The following is a 23258-nucleotide window of genomic DNA, read 5'->3' on the forward strand; positions in this document are numbered from 1 at the left end:
CAATGTCTTATTTATCAAGTTTCTATCCTAGGGAGAGATATTTCAATTAAACAGGTCTCTGTAAAGCATAAATTTGACACCTGTCTATCCATTAATAGTGCATAAGGATACTGAAATATTACAGGAGAAATTAAATGTGCCCACTTAAAACCTAGTAAAAAGGATATCAATATTTAGAAATTGGGCAGTTGTAGATGTTTACAGAATACACCATTTGAAGTAGGGTGGTTGTAGAGAGCAAAATATGGACTTTAGAGACCAGAAAATTTACAAACACCCATATTCATTTAAACTGGAGAAATTGATGTGATGTTTGGTCACAATAAATCCCTTAGTAAAATCAAGGATCAACAAACCCAAATTATCTTTCAGTTCTTTTGTTCATATTTACAGGTCATGCTCTTAATCTGAGGGAGTTCTTTTGAAGCTCAACAACAATATTGCACAGAATGGATGTCATTAAAATAATTCTTAAAGTAAATAGAGTGAATACAGCAGGGTCAGTGTTAGAATAATGATTTTTTTAGAGATCAGTCAACAAAAATTATTTGCAGACATTATCTTTCACAAACTCTCTAAGAGTGGTAAGACTGATACAGCTTATGTTCAGTTGTACACATCAATATCTACAGGCAAGTCATAGGTGAGAAGGGAATTTCACATTGTTCAACTCTAAGAAGGTTTGATTATGCATAGTGGTCAATGAAATACAGCATTGACGAGAAGAATGGGAGAGATAGATGTATTGGGTGAACTTGGATGGAGGTTGTTTAAAGCTAGGAGCAGTGATCAGAGAAATAATAATAGAAGAAGCAGAGAGAAGAGAAGCACGTGTATGGGCGAGAGATGGTATGTGTTACTGAGTCATTATCAATTAGTGGGGCTTTCACTGAGCAAATCTGTCCTGGGTGTAGGAGCAGTAATTCTTTGTGGATCTTACTTGAATTTTGTAGAAAATCAGTAATTGCTCAAAAGCTGAAATATTTTCTACTTCTGAAGCGAAAAGGTAGTCTTTAGGATACTGTTTCAGTTAGGTTATGTGGGTTTTCAGGATATATTACCAGAAATTGTGAAACCTACCTTTTATAGTGACTATGACCTTAATATTAATCAGTTTTGTCCTCTTCAGTTCCACACAGGCTGACTTTATTTTTCCTTACTTTTAACTGATGAAGTAGTATTGATTTCATGACTACACTCCTTCCTTAAATAATTAACCACTTTACTGATCAAAAAGACTGAACTCCATTGCAGAATGATTGGTGATAGGAAGGGCATTCAGCTGAAAAGCCTATCACAACCCCCTAGCATAAAAAAAATCATATACACCAGAGACAGATGATGTAAGGAATATCAGATGATGATGGACTATGACAAGTGGCAAGGGCTGAGGTGGAACAAATCCTTCTAACTCATGCCAGCATGGAAAAATAGGCATAAGACAATGATGATAATGATGATGATCATCATCATAGTTTAACGTCCACTTTCCATGCTGGCATGCATTGGACGGTTCGACTGAGGAGTGGCAAGCCAGAAGGCTGCACCAGGTTCCAATCTGATCTGGCATGGTTTCTACAGCTGGATGCCTTTCCTAATGCCAACCACTCTGATAGTGTAGTGGGTGCTTTTTATGTGCCACCAGTATGAGCGCCAGTCAGGCGATACTGGTATCGATCACCTCAAATGGTGCTTTTTATGTGCCACTGGCAATGACCATGCTCAAGTGGTGTTTTTTACATGCGTGTCGCTCACAAGTGAAGATGACCCACAAGTGAAGATGATTTTAGACACTTATGCAATCACAAGGAGACATAAATGCCCTGTCAGTGTACCCACTCTTGACCCAGTAGATCATCAAGGAGGTGTTGCTTGAAGAGAGAGAGGGCTGCACCAGCACTTAGCTGGTAGTCATTTTCAGCTGAGTAGACTAGAGCAATGTGAAGTGATGTGCTTTGCCCAAGGACACAATATGCCACTCAATCTGAGAATTTATACAAAGAAGTAAAAGACATTTGATGATGGTGAGGATATTAGTGATAGTAGTAGTAGTAACAGTAGTAGTAGTAGTAGTAGTAGGAGGAGGAGGAGGAGGAGGAACAAATATTTATATTTAACATACATTTCAACAGGATATTAATTTCCTTTCTATCTCGGAAATTTCCATTCTTTTCACTCTTTGCAATGGCAGAGCAGAAAACACGACTGATATTTTTACGATTAAAAGTTAATATTGAATTTGAAAGGAATTTTCGATTTTCATTCTCCAACCACACTTCTGGGGTAGGGTTTCCTTTTGCATTACAGTCTATAATGGATGCTTGATTCTCAAATAATGTCACATTCTCTGGTGCAGTAATATCAGGTGGATCTATAAAATAAAAAAAAAAAATAATTAATGAAATTTTTAAATATCACACACTGAAAAATTTTGAAGAAACATCCTGAAACACTTTGCTATAAATTATTATGAAATTTGTTTAATTCTTTGAATCCTAACATTCTGTCAGGTGTGCCACAATACCAGCCATCTACATGAAAATCACAAAAACACTGAAAAAATAAAGCAAATTCAACCGGAAAAAATGTAATAAATATAATACTTTCTACTATAGGTGCAAAGCCTGAAATTTGGGGGGGGGGGTAGCTACTGGATTACATTAACCTCAATGTTGAACTGGTATTTATTCTATCACTCTGAAAGGATGAAAGACTAAGTCAACCTTTGCAGAATCTGAACTTTGAATGTAAAGACAAATGAAATACTGCTAAGCATTTTGTCTGGGGTACTAACGATGTATTAAATATAAATTATGTTTAATTTGTCAAGAGATATCTTTCACATCACTCCCTTATATCTTCTGTCTTTGATCACCAAATTTTTCAGTAGTTATTATCTACTAGTGCAAATAAACAAGAATATATTCTTATCTTTCACACCCCAATCCTGTCCTCACTACCCTGCCCCTTGTAACAATGCCATCCTGTTGTCCCTCACCTCCTCTATATACCCAAGTTTCACCAGTCACCATATTCCCCTTCCCCCTGCTCTCAGCATTCAAGTCAAGTCCATCCTTCCTGCTCATGCACCCTTGGAAATATTCTACCATCCCATTTGTATTTTGATCCCTTTAACTTGAGGTATGCCTTGGCACTTCATCATCACTCTCTCTCTCTATCTCTCTCTCACCTTTCTCACTCTCGCTCTTTCTCACCCTTTTCTCTCATGTTCTCTCACACTCTCACTCTCTTCCAGTCTCTCTCTCATTCTTGATCTTTCATCTCTCTTCTCTCTCTTGGTCTCTCCCTCTGACTGGATAACCATGTATCTCCTCTACACCAACATACCAGTTTCTGTCCCTTTGTCACACTATAACCTCTCATCACCTGACACAAACCCACCTCCTCCAATACACCCTCCCCTCAGAAGATCTTTGTGTAGTGAATTACTGAATGACTCCAGCAGATCTGGTGCCAAATAAAAAGCATCCAGTTCACGTTGTAAAGTGGTTGGTGTTTGGAAAGGCATCCAGCTGTAAAAACCATGCCAAAACAGACCTTGCTGGTGCTGGTGTCCCGCAAAATGCACTGTCCACTTTGTAAGGTGGTTGGTGTTAGGAAGAGCATCCAGCTGTAAAAACCATGCCAAAACAGACCTTGCTGGTGCTGGTGTCCTGCAAAATGCACTGTCCACTTTGTAAGGTGGTTGGTGTTAGGAAGAGCATCCAGCTGTAAAAGCCATGCCAAAACAGACCTTGCTGGTGCTGGTGTCCTGCAAAATGCACTGTCCACTTTGTAAGGTGGTTGGTGTTAGGAAGAGCATCCAGCTATAAAGGCCATGCCAAAACAGACCTTGCTGGTGCTGGTGTCCTGCAAAATGCACTGTCCACTTTGTAAGGTGGTTGGTGTTAGGAAGAGCATCCAGCTATAAAAGCCATGCCAAAACAGACCTTGCTGGTGCTGGTGTCCCGCAAAATGCACTGTCCACTTTGTAAGGTGGTTGGTGTTAGGAAGAGCATCCAGCTGTAAAAACCATGCCAAAACAGACCTTGCTGGTGCTGGTGTCCTGCAAAATGCACTGTCCACTTTGTAAGGTGGTTGGTGTTAGGAAGAGCATCCAGCTGTAAAAACCATGCCAAAACAGACCTTGCTGGTGCTGGTGTCCTGCAAAATGCACTGTCCACTTTGTAAGGTGGTTGGTGTTAGGAAGAGCATCCAGCTGTAAAAACCATGCCAAAACAGACCTTGCTGGTGCTGGTGTCCTGCAAAATGCACTGTCCACTTTGTAAGGTGGTTGGTGTTAGGAAGAGCATCCAGCTGTAAAAGCCATGCCAAAACAGACCTTGCTGGTGCTGGTGTCCTGCAAAATGCACTGTCCACTTTGTAAGGTGGTTGGTGTTAGGAAGAGCATCCAGCTGTAAAAACCATGCCAAAACAGACCTTGCTGGTGCTGGTGTCCTGCAAAATGCACTGTCCACTTTGTAAGGTGGTTGGTGTTAGGAAGAGCATCCAGCTGTAAAAGCCATGCCAAAACAGACCTTGCTGGTGCTGGTGTCCTGCAAAATGCACTGTCCACTTTGTAAGGTGGTTGGTGTTAGGAAGAGCATCCAGCTGTAAAAACCATGCCAAAACAGACCTTGCTGGTGCTGGTGTCCTGCAAAATGCACTGTCCACTTTGTAAGGTGGTTGGTGTTAGGAAGAGCATCCAGCTGTAAAAGCCATGCCAAAACAGACCTTGCTGGTGCTGGTGTCCTGCAAAATGCACTGTCCACTTTGTAAGGTGGTTGGTGTTAGGAAGAGCATCCAGCTGTAAAAACCATGCCAAAACAGACCTTGCTGGTGCTGGTGTCCTGCAAAATGCACTGTCCACTTTGTAAGGTGGTTGGTGTTAGGAAGAGCATCCAGCTGTAAAAACCATGCCAAAACAGACCTTGCTGGTGCTGGTGTCCTGCAAAATGCACTGTCCACTTTGTAAGGTGGTTGGTGTTAGGAAGAGCATCCAGCTGTAAAAACCATGCCAAAACAGACCTTGCTGGTGCTGGTGTCCTGCAAAATGCACTGTCCACTTTGTAAGGTGGTTGGTGTTAGGAAGAGCATCCAGCTGTAAAAGCCATGCCAAAACAGACCTTGCTGGTGCTGGTGTCCTGCAAAATGCACTGTCCACTTTGTAAGGTGGTTGGTGTTAGGAAGAGCATCCAGCTGTAAAAACCATGCCAAAACAGACCTTGCTGGTGCTGGTGTCCTGCAAAATGCACTGTCCACTTTGTAAGGTGGTTGGTGTTAGGAAGAGCATCCAGCTGTAAAAACCATGCCAAAACAGACCTTGCTGGTGCTGGTGTCCTGCAAAATGCACTGTCCACTTTGTAAGGTGGTTGGTGTTAGGAAGAGCATCCAGCTGTAAAAACCATGCCAAAACAGACCTTGCTGGTGCTGGTGTCCTGCAAAATGCACTGTCCACTTTGTAAGGTGGTTGGTGTTAGGAAGAGCATCCAGCTGTAAAAACCATGCCAAAACAGACCTTGCTGGTGCTGGTGTCCTGCAAAATGCACTGTCCACTTTGTAAGGTGGTTGGTGTTAGGAAGAGCATCCAGCTGTAAAAACCATGCCAAAACAGACCTTGCTGGTGCTGGTGTCCTGCAAAATGCACTGTCCACTTTGTAAGGTGGTTGGTGTTAGGAAGAGCATCCAGCTGTAAAAACCATGCCAAAACAGACCTTGCTGGTGCTGGTGTCCTGCAAAATGCACTGTCCACTTTGTAAGGTGGTTGGTGTTAGGAAGAGCATCCAGCTGTAAAAGCCATGCCAAAACAGACCTTGCTGGTGCTGGTGTCCTGCAAAATGCACTGTCCACTTTGTAAGGTGGTTGGTGTTAGGAAGAGCATCCAGCTGTAAAAACCATGCCAAAACAGACCTTGCTGGTGCTGGTGTCCTGCAAAATGCACTGTCCACTTTGTAAGGTGGTTGGTGTTAGGAAGAGCATCCAGCTGTAAAAACCATGCCAAAACAGACCTTGCTGGTGCTGGTGTCCTGCAAAATGCACTGTCCACTTTGTAAGGTGGTTGGTGTTAGGAAGAGCATCCAGCTGTAAAAGCCATGCCAAAACAGACCTTGCTGGTGCTGGTGTCCTGCAAAATGCACTGTCCACTTTGTAAGGTGGTTGGTGTTAGGAAGAGCATCCAGCTGTAAAAACCATGCCAAAACAGACCTTGCTGGTGCTGGTGTCCTGCAAAATGCACTGTCCACTTTGTAAGGTGGTTGGTGTTAGGAAGAGCATCCAGCTGTAAAAACCATGCCAAAACAGACCTTGCTGGTGCTGGTGTCCCGCAAAATGCACTGTCCACTTTGTAAGGTGGTTGGTGTTAGGAAGAGCATCCAGCTGTAAAAGCCATGCCAAAACAGACCTTGCTGGTGCTGGTGTCCTGCAAAATGCACTGTCCACTTTGTAAGGTGGTTGGTGTTAGGAAGAGCATCCAGCTGTAAAAGCCATGCCAAAACAGACCTTGCTGGTGCTGGTGTCCTGCAAAATGCACTGTCCACTTTGTAAGGTGGTTGGTGTTAGGAAGAGCATCCAGCTGTAAAAACCATGCCAAAACAGACCTTGCTGGTGCTGGTGTCCTGCAAAATGCACTGTCCACTTTGTAAGGTGGTTGGTGTTAGGAAGAGCATCCAGCTGTAAAAACCATGCCAAAACAGACCTTGCTGGTGCTGGTGTCCTGCAAAATGCACTGTCCACTTTGTAAGGTGGTTGGTGTTAGGAAGAGCATCCAGCTGTAAAAGCCATGCCAAAACAGACCTTGCTGGTGCTGGTGTCCTGCAAAATGCACTGTCCACTTTGTAAGGTGGTTGGTGTTAGGAAGAGCATCCAGCTGTAAAAACCATGCCAAAACAGACCTTGCTGGTGCTGGTGTCCTGCAAAATGCACTGTCCACTTTGTAAGGTGGTTGGTGTTAGGAAGAGCATCCAGCTATAAAAGCCATGCCAAAACAGAAAGTGATGCCTGGTGCCAGCTTCTGGCTTGCTAGATCCAGTCAAACTGTCCAACTCATGCCAGCATGGAAAACGGATGTTAAATGACAATGAAGATGATGATGATATTCATTCTCACAATTATAATCAGAATATGATGCATTTATCTTTGATATATTATCTTTTTGATAGAGAATTTCTTTGTGTTGACCAACCTCTCTTCATGTGACGTATCTATTGCTGGCAGATCCCAAGCATTCTATCAATAGTCTCTGCACAAAAGGCTTCTTGAAGTAAATTTTACAAGAGAAACTATAAAAATAAGCTTTGAGTATTTGGCAACAATTAAATAAAACAAGAACTACACATGAATTATACATAAAGCTATTGGAGGGCCTTTATACAGTGGCTCAACCTGCCTGAAATAGAAGCTAAATTTCCTTTACATCATTCCTTGTATTAAATACACTATGTTTGAAAAAATAGTGTAGGACAAAAGTCCCTCGGACATGTTAACTGTTGTAACTATTTTAAGTAGGCAATGATTGTAAGAGAGAAAATATATGTCATTTATTTATTTTAGTGTCATACTAAGTAAAATTACTGTCTTCCATACATAGTCTTCTTCTTTCAGGTGCAAATGACACATAGTAAACAACCAACACATTCTGTTAAGTGGTTGGCATTAGGAAAGGCATTCACTTGTACAAACCATGCCATAACAAACAACTGGAATCTGGCCAATTGGCAAGTTCCATGTCAAACAGTCCAACCCACAGCAAGGAAAATGTAAGTTAAATGACAATGATAGTGTATATATATATATACATATATATATGTATATATATATATTGAAAGACTTCGCCAGGTGGTGCTATTAAGTTAGACATGGCCTGGGCCAATACTGGCCAAAACCTTTCTAAGTTATTCTAAGTTTTTGGCCAGTATTGGCCCAGGCCATGTCTAACTTAATAGCACCACCTACCACTTGGCGAAGTCTTTCAATTCAGGATTTGGGCACCAAGGCCCATTCGAGCAGAGAGTTATTGTTTGCGGAGACATATCCGAGTGTGGGTGGTTTGTCCGGGACTGTTTGAAGGAATTTGTCCAAAGACTTCTTGAATTTTGTGTGGTCAGTTTCTTTTTTGACGTGTCCTGGTGTAATGTTGAAGAGAGCGGGTCCAATTGAGGTGAAATAGTTGTGCCGTATTGTCGTTATGTGATGCGATTTAGATTTTTGTTGTGGACGGATGGCACGTGGTCCAAGCCTTGGATGTATTTTGAAGGTGATGCCAACATCATTCGGACAGTGCTGATGGAATATTTTCCACATCATACAGATAATGTAGCGTTCACGGCGTCGTTGGAGTGAATACAATTTCAGCTTCTTTAGTCTACCCCAGTAGTCAAGGTCTGACATGCCATCTATCTTTTTTGTGATTGACCTTTGGGGAGCTTCAATTCTCATAATATTTTGTTTTGTGTAGGGAGACCACAGTGGACAGCAGTATTCAAGGTGGGGTTGGGCAAAAGTGGAGAAGAGAAGGATAATAGTGAGGGAATCTCTCGACTGGAAGGTTCTGAGAATCCAGGAACACATTCTGCGGGCCATGTCAACTTTGCTGCTTATATGTGTAGCCCAGCTTATGTTGTTGTCCACTGTTACTCCCAAGTCTCTGATGTTGTTGGATTCCATGAGAATTTCTCCAGAAGGAAGAGAGTATGGGAGTTTCAGAGCGTCCTCCCTTCCAAAGTGGATCAGTTCGAATTTGTCTTCATTTAGCAACATGTTATTCTTTTCTGCCTATTGGACAACAGCCAGTAGGTCTGACTGAAGGTTTATTCGGTCATCCACGCCATTAATGACCTTCTGGAGCTTGGAATCATCAGCGAAGGTTCTGATGTTACTGTGTTTGATGGTGTCAGTAATATCATTTATGTAGATGATGAAGAGAAGTGGGCCCAACACAGTGCCTTGTGGGACACCACTGCTGACTTTGGCTGGGCTGGATTTGACTCCTTCGACTACAACATGTTGGGTTCTGTTAGACAGGAAGCACTTGATCCACTGCAGCAGCTTTCCAGTGACACCAGTATTGGACAGCTTTCTCAGAAGGATCTTATGATCAACCCTGTCAAAGACCTTGCTGAAATCAAGGTAGATGACATCAGTGTTGGAACCCTCTCCCAAGGCTCTCAAAATGTCATCAAAATGATGCAGTAGCTGCGTCAGGCAATCTCTTCCATTACGGAATCCATGCTGGTTGGGGTTCAGCATATTATGACTCTCAAGGAAGTGAGTCATACGCGATCTCAGCACTCTCTCAAATACCTTAAAGATATGAGAGGTGAGAGATTGGACGGTAATTCACGGCAAGCGATTTGTTTCCTTTTTTGAAAACTGGGACAACAGACTGGGATAGAAGGTCTTCTGGTATATATCCAGCATCCAGTGAGTTCCGCCACAGATTGGCTAGAGGGGGTGCAAGTTGGTTTTGACACATCTTCCATGCAGCTCTGAAGACCGTTTTTGTAGAAGACCCCAGCTTGGTCCTCCAACCACGACGTGACTTTAGAAATCAAGGCTGCATCATCTGGGAAACGCTTTCCTTTCAAAAATAACTTCATGGCTGGGAAGAGGTGAAAATCAGAGGGTGCAAGGTCAGGAGAGTAGGGGGGATGAGTTCATAGCCGCATGCCTGTGCTTCTGATCTGGCGACACGCGAGTTGTGGATCGGAGCGTTGTCCTGCAGGAGGAGGATGCCTTTGCTGATCTTGCCCCGCCTCTTGATTTTGATAGCTTCTCTTAATTTCCTCAAAAGTGAAGCACTGTGATGAACCTGGATCTTCGAAAAAAGTTCCTTATTTATTGAGTCAACTTGAGTTAAATGATTTAGTTAGAGACTTGGGTTTAACAAAAGAAAAGTCAGAACTACTGGGCTCCAGGTTGAAACAATGGAATCTTTTACACCATGTTATAAAATATTCGTACTTTCAAAACGGCGTACAGAATTGCATGTAAGATTAAAGGAGATGTATGAATCAATGGAAAAAATTTTGCACTTGATTAAATATTCTGAACACAAGTGGAATATATGCAGGGACTTGAAAGTTATTGGTTTGCTTCTTGGGTTGCAAATGGGGTATGTAAAGCATTAGGGGCTTTTTGTGCCTTTAGAACAGCAGAGATGACAAGCATCACTATAATCAAAAACAGTGGCCAAAGTGAAGTGAATTCACTCCAGGGAGATACAACATTAAATATATCCCTTTAGTTGACCTTCAGAAAAATTTTCCTTCATCCCTTACACATTAAATTTGGCTTGTTTAAGAATTTTGTTATGGCCATGAATGTAGACAGTGAAGGATTCAAATATCTCAGTGAAAAATTTGTTTCTAGCATGAGTGAAGCTAAAATCAAAGCTAGTGGACAAGATATCTCAAGAACAACCAGATGGATTCAGATGAAACTTTCATGGATGTTTGGCCTCATGACTGGCATAAACTGATTAGATTTTGGGATCAATCTGGTACTGGACAAGGATTCTAGATTATTTGTTATATTTACTTAAGTATTACGATCTTATGTTGAATTTTAAGTCTTTCTCTGATTATCTCCCTTGAAAGCACACCCATGGTTTCCACATGAGTTATGACAGTGTTGTTGCTTCCAAAGTTTTATTTTGTTTCTCTAATATTAATTTTACTCGCATCTCTATTTTAGTAGAAACAGATGGACAAAGAAATCAAACAACATAAACAAATGGCAGCAAAACTGCTCAGAAATTAAACAACACTAAAATATTTAGTAACAATAATAAATTTAATTTATCCTTGATAATTTTTAGTTTTACCTATTTTGAATATATAGCTCCTGTTCAAAACCTCTTACCTACTTGGCAATTGCATTTCTAGCTCTGCCTTGAAGGAAGCTTTACTTCTTGAACTCACATTTTTGTGTGCAAAGATGTTGTTAAACCTCCGTTAACAGCACCGTATGCAGGTCCTTTCTATTTTCTTTCATACATGGATAAATTTTTCACTATAGACCTTAATGGTCATTAAGACACTATATTAGTGGATAGACTAAAAAAGGCTTTCATAGAGAAAACTGTTCCTGTTCCCACTGCAGACAACACGAATGCAGCATTACAAATATGGCCCCACACACCCACCTTCACATTCCATGACTACCATTGGGATCGATCAGGTAGTGGATAGGGATTCTGGATTAATTTTCCGTATTTTTTACTTAATTTTTGAGAGCAATCAGGTTAATTTTTAGTATTTTCGTTCGTGAGAGCAGTTGAGTTTATTTCAGATATTCTCATTTTAAAAATCCTCTCCATTGAGAGGACGTTAGTGTTGCCTTGGTGGAGATTTGTGCTCTTGTTTAATATTCATATTTATATTTAAATTTAATAATAATGATAATAATCAATTAAATTATATAAGAGTAAAAGTAGATGATTAAAATATATAATATCTTAATATAAAAAAATACCCTGTCTGTGTGTGTCCTCAATGCATGCTCAAAGTTCTGAATCAATTTGTACCATACTTGGGGTACATGAATAATTTGACCTTGGAAAGAATAATGCAATCTTGATTTATTTTTTGTTTTTTAAAATAAATAATATTGCTCTATAGAAAAGATTCACTTGTTCAAATCGTTTCCTCAACTTCCTGTGCTTGAACTTCCAGTCTTTGATGTCCTAACCAGATATCTACACACACATGTATGTATACATCATTACAGTTGTGATGATTTCTGACAAAAAGAATTTCTAAAGGTACTTTCATGTCAGAAAAATAATTTCATACGGAGACAGACACCATTTTTTCAGTTAATTAAATGAGGTACTATATACTGTACATTAATTTTCCAAAACATATTTTGGCCATTTTGGGAACAAGTGGCTTTATTAAGACTTGATATTTCACATTTAAATCCCATGTGATTATTCTTGATGCAAATCAGCTAATTAACACTTTCACTTAATTGTATTGTCAATGTCAACATAGTAACTAAGTAAACAGCTACTTACACACACACACACACACACACACACACACACACACACACACACACACACACACGTAGGCATACATCATTACAGTTGTGACGATTTCAGATAAAAAACAAATTCTAAATTCACTTACATTTTGTATTTTCTTCTCTGGCTTTCTATTTGTGTAAGATGTATACTTATGTGAGTGTATGTGTGAGTGTGTGTGTGTGTGTGTGTGTGTGTGTGTGTGTGTGTGTGAGTGTGTGTGTGTGTGTGTGTGTGTGTGTGTGTATGTAAGAGAATATGCAAAAAATCTACTTTTAGACTTTTTAATACACCCACTCTTTAACTTTTCAATTTTTTTCTTGAAATTTTACAACTAGGGTTAAGGGTTATATACAGGGTTAAGGGTTATATACAGGTGCACAAACGCACAAAACGGAGAAACAGAAACAAATATGGATAACTTGTTCTGAAACATCCCCCAGTGGGGAATAGTTCACAAAAATAATCTCCAATTGTTTTCCTCCCAAATCCTATATGGATGGAATCTACATACTTCAAGGTATATTTGTATTAAAGAATATCCATTTTCTGAAAGTTAAGACAAATTCAAGTGGATTCCGGTGAATTTTCCGAAAGTCCTCCTCCAACCCCTGCTAAAATACTTTTCCCCCAAAATTTGTATGTTGGGAATCTACGTGATATAACACATATTCATAAAACATTTCATTAAAAAATATCCATTTTTCTGAAAGTTATCATCATCCAAAGTTGGTGTGGAGGGGCAGAAAGCCTGTGGTGAGATGGTACCAACTGTCAATGATCTCATAATGCATGTGCTCCCAAACACTGCACAAAACTTTAGCAACAGTCAATGGCTCTGTGAGCGAGCCAACTTAGTACCATGTAATGATGCTATTAACAAAATCGACTGGGATCTCTTGTAGCTGTTGCCTGGACAATAATAGTCTTTCAAACTAAGTTCTTGAACTCTCTACAGCCATCTGGGATGCTGCCTCATCACTTAACACTTAAAAAGGAGGCCCCAATCATGCTGCTCAGGAATCTGGAATCACCTCGACTGTGCAATGGCACCTGACTGGTGGTGAAAGTGATGTGATTCCATGTCCCGGAAGCAATAATTATGACTAGGAACTATAAGGGTGAGGATGTCTTCATTCCACAGATCCTGTTAATCCCACATGACATCCCCTTTGAATGGTTCCAGCTCCCAGTGAAACTAAGTTTCACTATGTTAATAAATAAGGACAGCCTCTCTTGTTGAACTTCACCTTGCTTCTCGCATGGGCAATTATATGTAGGATGTTCGCAGGTTGGAAGTCCTCCAAATCTTTTCATTTATACACCAATTACAGGACACACTCTAAACATCATATATTTAGAAGATCTAGATAATTAAACTGTGACTGATTGCTGGATTTGTTTCAATACATTTGTTTATACTCACATCATCACATAGAATTTTTATTAAATGTACTTATTAACAGGAGGAGAGTGCCTGCAGACTGGTTCTTCTAAAATTTATGCATTTTCAGGTTCAATGCATTTCAAATAAGTACTGATAATTGAAGGTGATTGCAAAGACAAAGAACTACCTGGTCTTTAACAGTTCTAACAGTGAAAACATTGGATAAAACATGTCATTGACATTAATAGTTTGTACCTCAGCTAATTACTGTTGAGAACTGCATAATCCAGGTTTCACTTTAGTTAGAGATTTAAAAGGCATATTTAAATTTCATTATTTCCAATAACCTGAGAAACGGCAGGCTGTTAATGTATAAAGTTGGTATCTCAGCTACTAGGAGGTAAGACCAGTGTAGTCTATGTTTCATGTTTGAGATCTGAAAGGTATTTTTAAATTTCATTATTTTCTTAAACCTGGGCAACAGTAGGTATTTCAGCTGGTAATAAAATTAAATAAGGCAGCAGAAATAATGAATATAGAATAAATAAGATAAGAATAAAAATTAGAAATAAAGGGAAAGTTTATGTGGGAATTCATGCACAAGTATACATCTGTGTGTGTATATGCATACATGGATTACATTGAGGGGCACTCCATTGGTTATGATGACAAAAGTCCTAGCTGATATGATCGACAGGACAGCATGCTCATGAAATTAATGTGCAAGTGGCTGAGCACTCCACAGACATGTGTACCCTTAACGTAGTTCTCAGGGAGATTCAGCATGACATACAGGTGTTACTCATTTTTGCCAGCTGAGTGAACTGGAGCAACGTGAAATAAAGTGTCTTGCTCAAGGACACAATGCGTCACCAGGAATTGAACTTATGATCTTATGATCATGAACTGAATGCCCTAACCACTAAGCCATGTGCCTTTACTATGGATTATATAGATGGATTATATTATGTGTATATGTTTACATGGATAACATTGTTGGTATTTATAAAATAAGGTAAATAAGTAAGCAGAAATAAGGAGTAAAGAATAAATAAAAATATAAAGGTGAAATAAATTTGCTTATGTGGTTATTTTTATTCATAATTAATTAATTCATTCATTATTTCTGCCTACTTATTTATGTTATTTTATTATATATTTTACTAGCAGTATAGCCCGGTATTGCCCGGAATTAAGTTAGGATTATAAAGTGATCAAGTGCTTTATTTCAAACCAAAATAAGTGACACCAACATCGAATTTGAGTGAAATCCATTGAAATTGGTATACTTTTGGCTGAAAATGGGTTGCAGGCAATTTGATTATGAAATCCCATAAGGAATTGGTTTATCGATTATTTCTATTCAGCGATTGTTTATTTATTTTTTTTGAGAACTTACAACATTCTAAGATTCCATGGGTCCTAAGTAATGTTGGCTTCAAGTTTGGGGAAAATATGTCAAAATATGTGAAAGTTATGGTTGAAAATGGGGTGTAGCCAATTTTAGTAGGAAATCCTATAAGGAACTGGTTCATCAATTTTTTATCCTGAATGAATGGAAAACCCCAAATGGATGGCGAAGCATGATCTCACTGGGAACTGTGATCTGAGGAGGTTAAATGGCATGTCTGACCCTGAGGGATAAAGCTGCATCCTTGAAATTAAAATATTTTCACCCCACCCACACCCTGTAATAATGGTGGCCTCAGTCAAGTGGGGCGTCAGAGACTTGATTACTAAGCAGGTCCTGTTGCGCTGTTTAGGCGGAAGCAAGTTTCTAAATAGCATAATTGGGCATCCAACCCTTAGCCTAAGAATGTGAGTGGAAGCCATGATGGCTCCAATGAGTTGAGAAACTCGATAGAGTAAATGGCAATGTCTTGGGGGTCAGAGATCTGGTCAATTGATTTGTAGATGCACTCCTCACCTGGAATTCAGCTTATGAGCTGGTCGTTGATAGCCCTGACAGCTACGTTTTTTGGGGCCAGGATGGTTCTTTCACTGAGCCAATTGATGTCTGCATAATTACTTTCCAGATTGGGGAACACTGTTTCCGAAAGATTGGAAGGGTTGTCCACAGTGTTGCACAGTTCAGAGATGGATATGTCACCCCTATAATTCCTTGGGAACTTGCCTTCTCCAAGGGTTAAAATGACTTCAGTAAATGCTGCCGACGTGCTATCACCAAGCAAGTGTGCACACATGTTTGCGCTTAGACTTAAGGTCTTAATCTGGAGCCACAACATCGATGACTTAAGGCATGCAAGCACTTCATCAGCCCGGCTCCCTTTAGGGATGACAGGAAGTGTTTGCCAGAAATCTCCTGAAAGCAATAGAGTTACACCACTCATAGAAGCTGTAGAATCCCTAATACCTTTCAGTGACCGGTCCAGTGCCTCAAGGGCAACCTTACTGGTCATTGTGCATTCGTCCCATACAATGAGATGGCACTAAGAACTTCATTTTCCTCTGAAATTTTGCCAATCTTGCAAGTAGGAACCTCAGCCCTCACCAAATGTAAAGGCAGCCTGAATGCTGAGTGCACTGTCCTACCTCCCGGCAATAACGTAGCAGCGATTCCCAAGGAAGCAACTGCTAGTGCAATTTGTTTCTTGCAATGAATATTAGCAAGTATTAATTGTGTTATAAAGGATTTGCTGGTACCTCTAGTAGCATTGAGGGAAAAAATGCCACCCACCTGTTTTTCAATGGCACTGATGACAGTTTCGTACACTAGCCTCTGATCAGGCAGCAATTTCGGTCCATTTACTCTCAGGTACTCTGCAAGGCCATCAGCGTCATATGACAAGTCCAAATGTAACTTTGGTGGGAGTGTGTTAACGCCCTGTCGCAATGAGGATGGCAAACCGAATGTGTTCAACGCTGCCCCACCCATTCTGAGCAGGGCATCCTTGATTTCAATCAGCGCAATTATTGTAGATCAGGTCATTGTATCCAATGTAAGCATTAGGGCACTGTTGCTTTGCCAGTCATCATTTGCCTTGACCACCAAGGAAGCAAAATTACATACAGAGAATTTCATAAACAGAAATGAATGGAAAAAGGTTTTAAATTAAATTTTTAGATTAACACTTGCACAATTTTCACTATGTAAAAAAAATTGGATTTTTTGCTTGGAATCAACTACCATGGCCACCAAATATGCTACAAAACCCTTTTTGTGGTCCAAAAACAGGGTGGGTGTGGTGGAAGCTTCTGAAATTTCACACCCCACACCCTTTGATCTTTTCACCATCAATTTTTCAATGTACGTGGAAAAACACAGAGATTAAGAATATGGAAAACATTTTTTTTTTACTCTCAAATTTACCATGAAACACTCTAGGCAAATTTTTAGATAAAGCTCACACAATTTTCACTAAGAAAAACAAATCGGATTTTTTGCATGGAATCAACTACCCTGGCCTCCTAATATGCTACAAATACCCATTTATATTGTGTAATTCATTGAAAAATTGATACCTAATGCTTTGTTTCCGTCATCGTCATCATCACCGTCATCATCATCATCACCACCATCATCATCATCATCATCATCATCATCATCATCATCGTTCAACGTCCGTCTTCCATGCTAGCATGGGTTGGACAGTTCGACTGGGGTCTGAGAATCCAGGAGGCTGTACCAGGCTCCAGTCTGATCTGGCAGTGTTTCTACAGCTAGATGCCCTTCCTAACGCCAACAACTCCGTGAGTGTAGTGGGTCCTTTTTATGTGCCACCGGCACAGAGACCAGGTGAGGCTGGCAATGGCCACGATCGGCTGGTGCTTTTTATGTGCTACCGGCAAGGAAGCCAGTCAAGACGGTGCAGGCATCGGCCACGTTCGGATGGTGCTTTTTACATGACACCAGCAGAGGTATCACAACTACAATTTCCATTTGATTTTATTTCATGTTGATGTACTTGACTCAATAGGTCTCGTCAAGCACAGCAGGTCACCCTACAATCCAAGGTAAGCACAGCAGGCCGTCCTGCGGTCGAAGGTACTTTGGATGGGTTGGGGCTGCTATGTGAAGCTGGTGCAGGAAACAGCCATGAACTCACGTTATCTGTCAGGTCTTCGCAGTCACAGCATATCTCTAGAGATCTCGGTCTTTCATCATTGTCTCTGTGAAGCCCAATGTTCAAAGGTCATGCTTGACCACCTCATCCCATGTCTTCCTGGGTCTACCTCTACCCTGGATTCCTTCAATTGTTTGGAAGTGGCACTTCGTCACACATCTCTCCTCAACCATCTGTAGTACATGACCATACCAGTGCAAATGTCTCTTTTGCATGCCACATCCAATGCTTCTTATGTCCAGTATTTCTCTCAGGGCACTTACACTCTGTCATGTGTGCACACTAACATTACACATCCAGCGGATCATGCTAGCTTCATTTCTTTCAAGCCTATGCATGTTCTCTGCAGTCACAGCCTATGTTTCACTACCGTGAAGCATTGTAGTTCGCACACATGCGTCGTACAATCTACCATTCACTCTGTGCGAGAGACCCTTTGTCACTAGTAGGGGTAGAAGCTTTCTGAACTTTGCCCAGGCTATTTGTATTCTAGTGGTGACACTCTATGAGAATCCACCTCCACTACTAACTCGGTCACCTAGGTAGTGGAAACTATCAACTACTTCTAGTTTCTCTCCCCGGAGTGTGATGGAATCTGTTTTCTGAGTATCTGTGGTGTCTATTGCCCCTGTGCATCTGCTGCACACAAAAGCTATCTTCTCGGTTAATTTTCCTCTGATGTTGCAGCACCTCTTATGCATCCATAGCTTACACTGGGTACATCTTATGGAGTTTCTACCTACACCTTTTCTACAGATTGAGGGGGGGGGGGGTGATGAGTTCGCCTTCCTACTTACTAGAACTTTGGTCTTTGCTACATTGACTCTAAGGCCTTTTGATTCTAAACCTTGCTTCCACAGCCGAAATTTCTTTTCTAGTTCCGGTAGTGATTCTGCTATGAGGGCCAGGTCATCAGCATAGAGGAGCTCCCAGGGGCAACCTGTCTTGAATTCCTCTGTTATTGCCTAGAGGACTATGATGAATAAAAGGGACTGAGGGCTGAACCTTGGTGGACCCCTACTTCTACCCGGAATTCTTTACGATACTCGTTGCTAATCCTAACCTTACTAACGGCCTCTTGGTATAGGGCCTGTACAGCCCTTATTAACCATTCGTCAATCTCCAATTTCCACATTGCCCACCAGATAAGGGATCGGGGAACCCTGTCAAAGGCTTTCTCCAAGTCCACAAAAGCTAAGTACAGGGGTTTATCTTTAGCTAGGTATTTCTCCTGCAGTTGTCAAACCAGGAATATGGCATCAGTGGTGCTTCTACCCAGAACAAAACCGAACTGCATCTCATCTAAGCAGACTCTCTCCCTAATGAGATGGGCTATGACCCTCTCAGTGACAGTCATCACCTGATCCAGCAGTTTGATACGTCTGTAGTTATTTCTATCTAGAGCATCACCTTTACCCTTGTAGCAGTTGACTATGGTGCTGCTACGCCAGTCATTGGGTATGACTCCATTATGAACTACCTGGTTTACAATGCATGTGACTAGGCCATATCCCACTCCACCAGGTGTTTTAAGCATCTCAGTGGTGATTCCTGATAGGCCGGGGATTTTCCTGGCTTTATACCCTTAATTGCTTTATCTACTAGGGAGCTGTCTATTGGGATAGCTGGTCGTTCAACTGGATTAACATTTGGCAGGCTCTTCTCCTCCCATTCATTCTCTACATTCAGCAGTCTTTCATAATGGCTTCTCCAAGCCTCTTTCTTTGCAGAAACATTAAATGTAAGTCTTTTCAGAAACTTAATGTTTCTATGTTGTTAAATACATAGATTCTCAACAAAACACATTCTTCCTCAATGTAAAATAAAAACAAACTCTTTCTTGTCCAAAGTAATGTGTGTGTGTGTGAGAGAGAGAGGGGGCAGGGAGAAAGATGAACGATTTAAAATAAATAAATGATTTAAAATAGGAATACTAAATTTCTAAATCTCTCGTAGAGACATGTACGGTGGTGGGGCGATAGAATGGTTGTATACTGTCAATCTAACACGAACGTGACAGTAGGGGGGTACACCACCGCTGTTTAGCCCTCAGAAGCATCGACGCCTCCTGATGGCTTTGACACATTTTTCCTGTGTCCTTATATACATTTACGAAGGGGAGACAAATACTCCCAGCTGCCCGGGCTGCATCTAGGGACACGTGTTTCAGGATTTAAAATAAATATATTTCAATTGTTGTGTGAGAAAGTATATATAATCTGATTATAAAGTATAGTGTCTTTCAAAAACATCCTAAATTTGAATACTATATCTCGTGTATAAGAAAAAAAAACATTTTACATTTTTATTTTTGGTGAACACTGTCACTTACTTTATCTCTCCCTCACACACACACACACAACAACACACAACATCTGTCTCCCTCACACACACACATACATACATCAACACAACTTCTCTCTCCCTCACACACACACACACATTTTCACTTCCTTATGGCAAGAAGGGACTTAACTCATGTTAGCAAACTTCAAAATTGGTAAAAGTTAAGGTTGAAAATCGGTTTTTACTACTACCCGCTGGTGCTTCGGGAAAAATAATTTGACAAAAATACAGTTAGGATCGTGACAAATGTCCTCCTAAAATTGGAGCGACGTGTGCTAATTTGTGGACGTGCATAAATTACGTTCACGTACACATACACACATCCTGCCTTTTATATATACAGATAAATACCAACAATATTATCCATACATCATCATCATCATCATTGTTGTGTAACGTCTGCTTTCCATGCTAGCATGGGTTGGACAGTTTGACTGTCGGCTGGTGAACCAGATGGCTGCACCAAGCTCCAGTCTTGATCTAGCAGAGTTTCTACAGATGGATTCCCTTCCTAACACCAACCACTCCGAGAGTGTAGTGGGTGCTTTTACGTGCCACTAGCATCGGGCCAGTCAGGCGGTACTGGCAACGACCTCACTCGAATTTGTTTTTACACATGCTAACGGCACAGGTACCAGTAAGGCGATGCTGGTAACGATCCCGCTCGAATGGTGCCTCCTACATCCCTCCTACAAGCCAGTTAGCCACTCTGGCAACGATCATGCTCAGATGGTGCTCTTAGCACCCTACTAGCACAGGACATAAGTGCCAGTAAGGCGAAGCTGGCAACAATCACGCTCGTATGGTGCTCGTGCCCGTCATCGAATTTCACTTTGATTTTGATTTCGGTTTCGATTTCAATTGCCTCAACAGGTCTTCGCAAGCAGAGATTAGTGTTCAGAGAAGGGAAAGGTATGCACAAGTGGGCTGGTTACACCCCTGGCACAGGCAGACCAGGTTATGGTCTCATTTGGCTTGCCGGGTCTTCTCACGCACAGCATATTTCCAAAGGTCTCGGTACTGGCAACAACCTCGCTTGAATTTGTTTTTACACAGTAAGTATATATAATCTCATTATAAAGTATAGTGTCTTTCAAAAACATCCTAAATTTGAATACTATATCTCGTGTATTTCCTTGGTGAGGCCTAAAGTTCGAAGGTCGTGCTTCCTGGGTCTACCGCTTCCACAGGTTCCCTCAACCGCTAGGGTGTGGAAATATAAACTAATGAACTAATGAAATAACTAGAAATAAACATCTCTATATCTGTATATGCAAGTACATATAGAGATACTAATATATAAACAAGATACACCCATACATGTATTCATGTGTATAAACACATAAGCAAATTTATTTCACCTTTATATTTTCATTTATTCTTTATTCCTTATTTCTGCTTACTTATTTACCTTATTTTATTCTATTTATTATGTTTTATAAATACCAACAATGTTATCCATATATAGATATCCACATACACATAATATAATCCATGCATGCATATACACGGACATGCATTCACGCATAAACAAATTTTACTTCCCCTTTATTTCTATTTTTTATTCTTATCCTATTTATTCTATATTCATTATTTCTGCTACCTTATTTATTTTATTTTATTATATTATATATTTTAATCATGTACTTTTACTTTTACATAATTTAGTTGATTATTATCATTATTATTAAACTTCATGATCCTTCGATGCCTTCTACTGAGAAAAGTTCTTTGTGAAGGGCAGGGAACTCTATGTCCGGAGCAGATCGTTTGAACATGTTGAGCACATCGATGTGCCATCCTCCTAGGTTGCGCAGCTCCTCTACATGACCAAGGAGTTTCACAAGAGTTGTCTCCTCCTCCTTGTGATTCTTGCCGACTTCAAGTTTCAAGACAGTCAATACTTTCTCGTGAAGTTTCTGGATGTCGTCTATGTCTTTTAGCCCATTGTGAGTGTTTATTGAGCGAAAACACCTAAAGCTCCACGATGCTCCGGCAGCGGGTGGTGGTGAACCCTGCTGTACTCTTTCACCACAACTTACCCTCACTCTTTCTTCCTGTTTCTCTTGTACCTGTATTTCAAAGGGCCAGCCTTGTCACACGCTGTGTCACGCTGAATCTCCTCGAGAACTACGTTAAGGGTACATGTGTCTGTGGAGTGCTCAGCCACTTGCACGTTAATATCATGAGGAAGCTGTTCCGTTGATCGTATCAGCTGGGACCCTCATCGTCGCAACCGACAGAGTGCTCCTACCTATTAAACTTCAATATAAATATTAATATCAAATAATGTATGAATGAACTTTTATTGCTGCTCTTATGTATTTATGTACATTAATGAAAAACTTAGAAAGTAACATATATACACATGTAAGTTGATATATAAACCATTGGCATCCATAATTATTGTGTGTATGTATATCTGTACCTGTGTATGTGCGTCTGTGTGTGTGTGTGCGTGCGTATATATAAATATGAGCATAGACATGCGCACACACATATACAAACATGAACATAAACTTTATTTCTCTTTCACTTTAATTTTATTTCATTTTATTCAGTAAATAATGTTCCTCTTACAAAGTATAAATCATTATTCATGATTATTATTATTAGTAATATTGAATTTTAAAATAAATGAATATTTTTAATGCATGCATGCACACACACATATACATAGTAAACATAAATATATTTTCTGTGTATATTTGAATATTCCAGTAAATCGCTATGTAGTTCACAAATTGTCCTTTTATGCACCCTGAAAATTTTCACCAAAGGCATTTAAAATGCAAAATTTATTTATATGTATCTATATATATAAAAGAGAGAGTTAATTCATTTGTTTGTCAACCAAAATGAAACTAAATGGTTCAGGGGAAGCTATTATGTTTTATCTATCTATATATATATATTAGCTGATGTACCCAGTAATTCCTGGGAAAGCAGGGCTTATCTCCTTGTTCTGTTCTTAATCCAATAAGTAGCATATGCAAAATGGTATTAAGGAAGGGTAGGAAAATATTAGATTTATAAGCCCAAAAATTCACTCCATAACTGCCCACGGGCTTATGGCATAGTGGTTAAGAGTGTGCGCAGGCTACTAACCCAAGATTCCAAGTTCAATTCCAGGCGAAATGAGGGTATATCAGCCAAAACATTGTGTTAACAAGACATGCAAGATGAGGACAAATATCCGTCAAATGTAAATAATGTACAGCTGTTTAAATGTTGATAGGTTGAAATTAATTTTACAACCTACAATTTGTATTTTTATTAAACAATTTATTTTAGAAAAACAAAGAAAATCAACTATGTGAAGATTTTGGGGTAAAAAACAAAATTAACAAAGATGAATAGATCGTAGTACTTTTCTGTAATGAATGTAAATAAATTATTTTACAGGTTTGTAATAGAA

At 40.1% G+C, this 23258-nt stretch overlaps 1 protein-coding gene and 1 long non-coding RNA gene across 2 annotated transcripts in view; both read right to left on the bottom strand.

Annotated features, from left to right (window-relative positions):
• Positions 1–23258, bottom strand: part of LOC115212249 — a 142050-nt gene that overhangs the window by 65250 nt on the left and 53542 nt on the right. The window contains exon 8 of the mRNA XM_029781087.2: positions 2123–2371. Coding sequence (XP_029636947.2) covers positions 2123–2371 — 249 coding nt within the window. The remainder of the gene's footprint in view (positions 1–2122; positions 2372–23258) is intronic.
• Positions 3162–21781, bottom strand: LOC118763410. The gene is made up of 5 exons (XR_004999163.1): positions 21534–21781; positions 16003–16004; positions 11078–11082; positions 8584–8590; positions 3162–3198 (listed from the first exon to the last, which is right to left on the bottom strand). It is a non-coding gene; the product is annotated as an uncharacterized LOC118763410 (long non-coding RNA).

Source organism: Octopus sinensis, linkage group LG5 (assembly GCF_006345805.1).
Source record: "Octopus sinensis linkage group LG5, ASM634580v1, whole genome shotgun sequence".
NCBI lineage: Eukaryota > Metazoa > Mollusca > Cephalopoda > Octopoda > Octopodidae > Octopus > Octopus sinensis.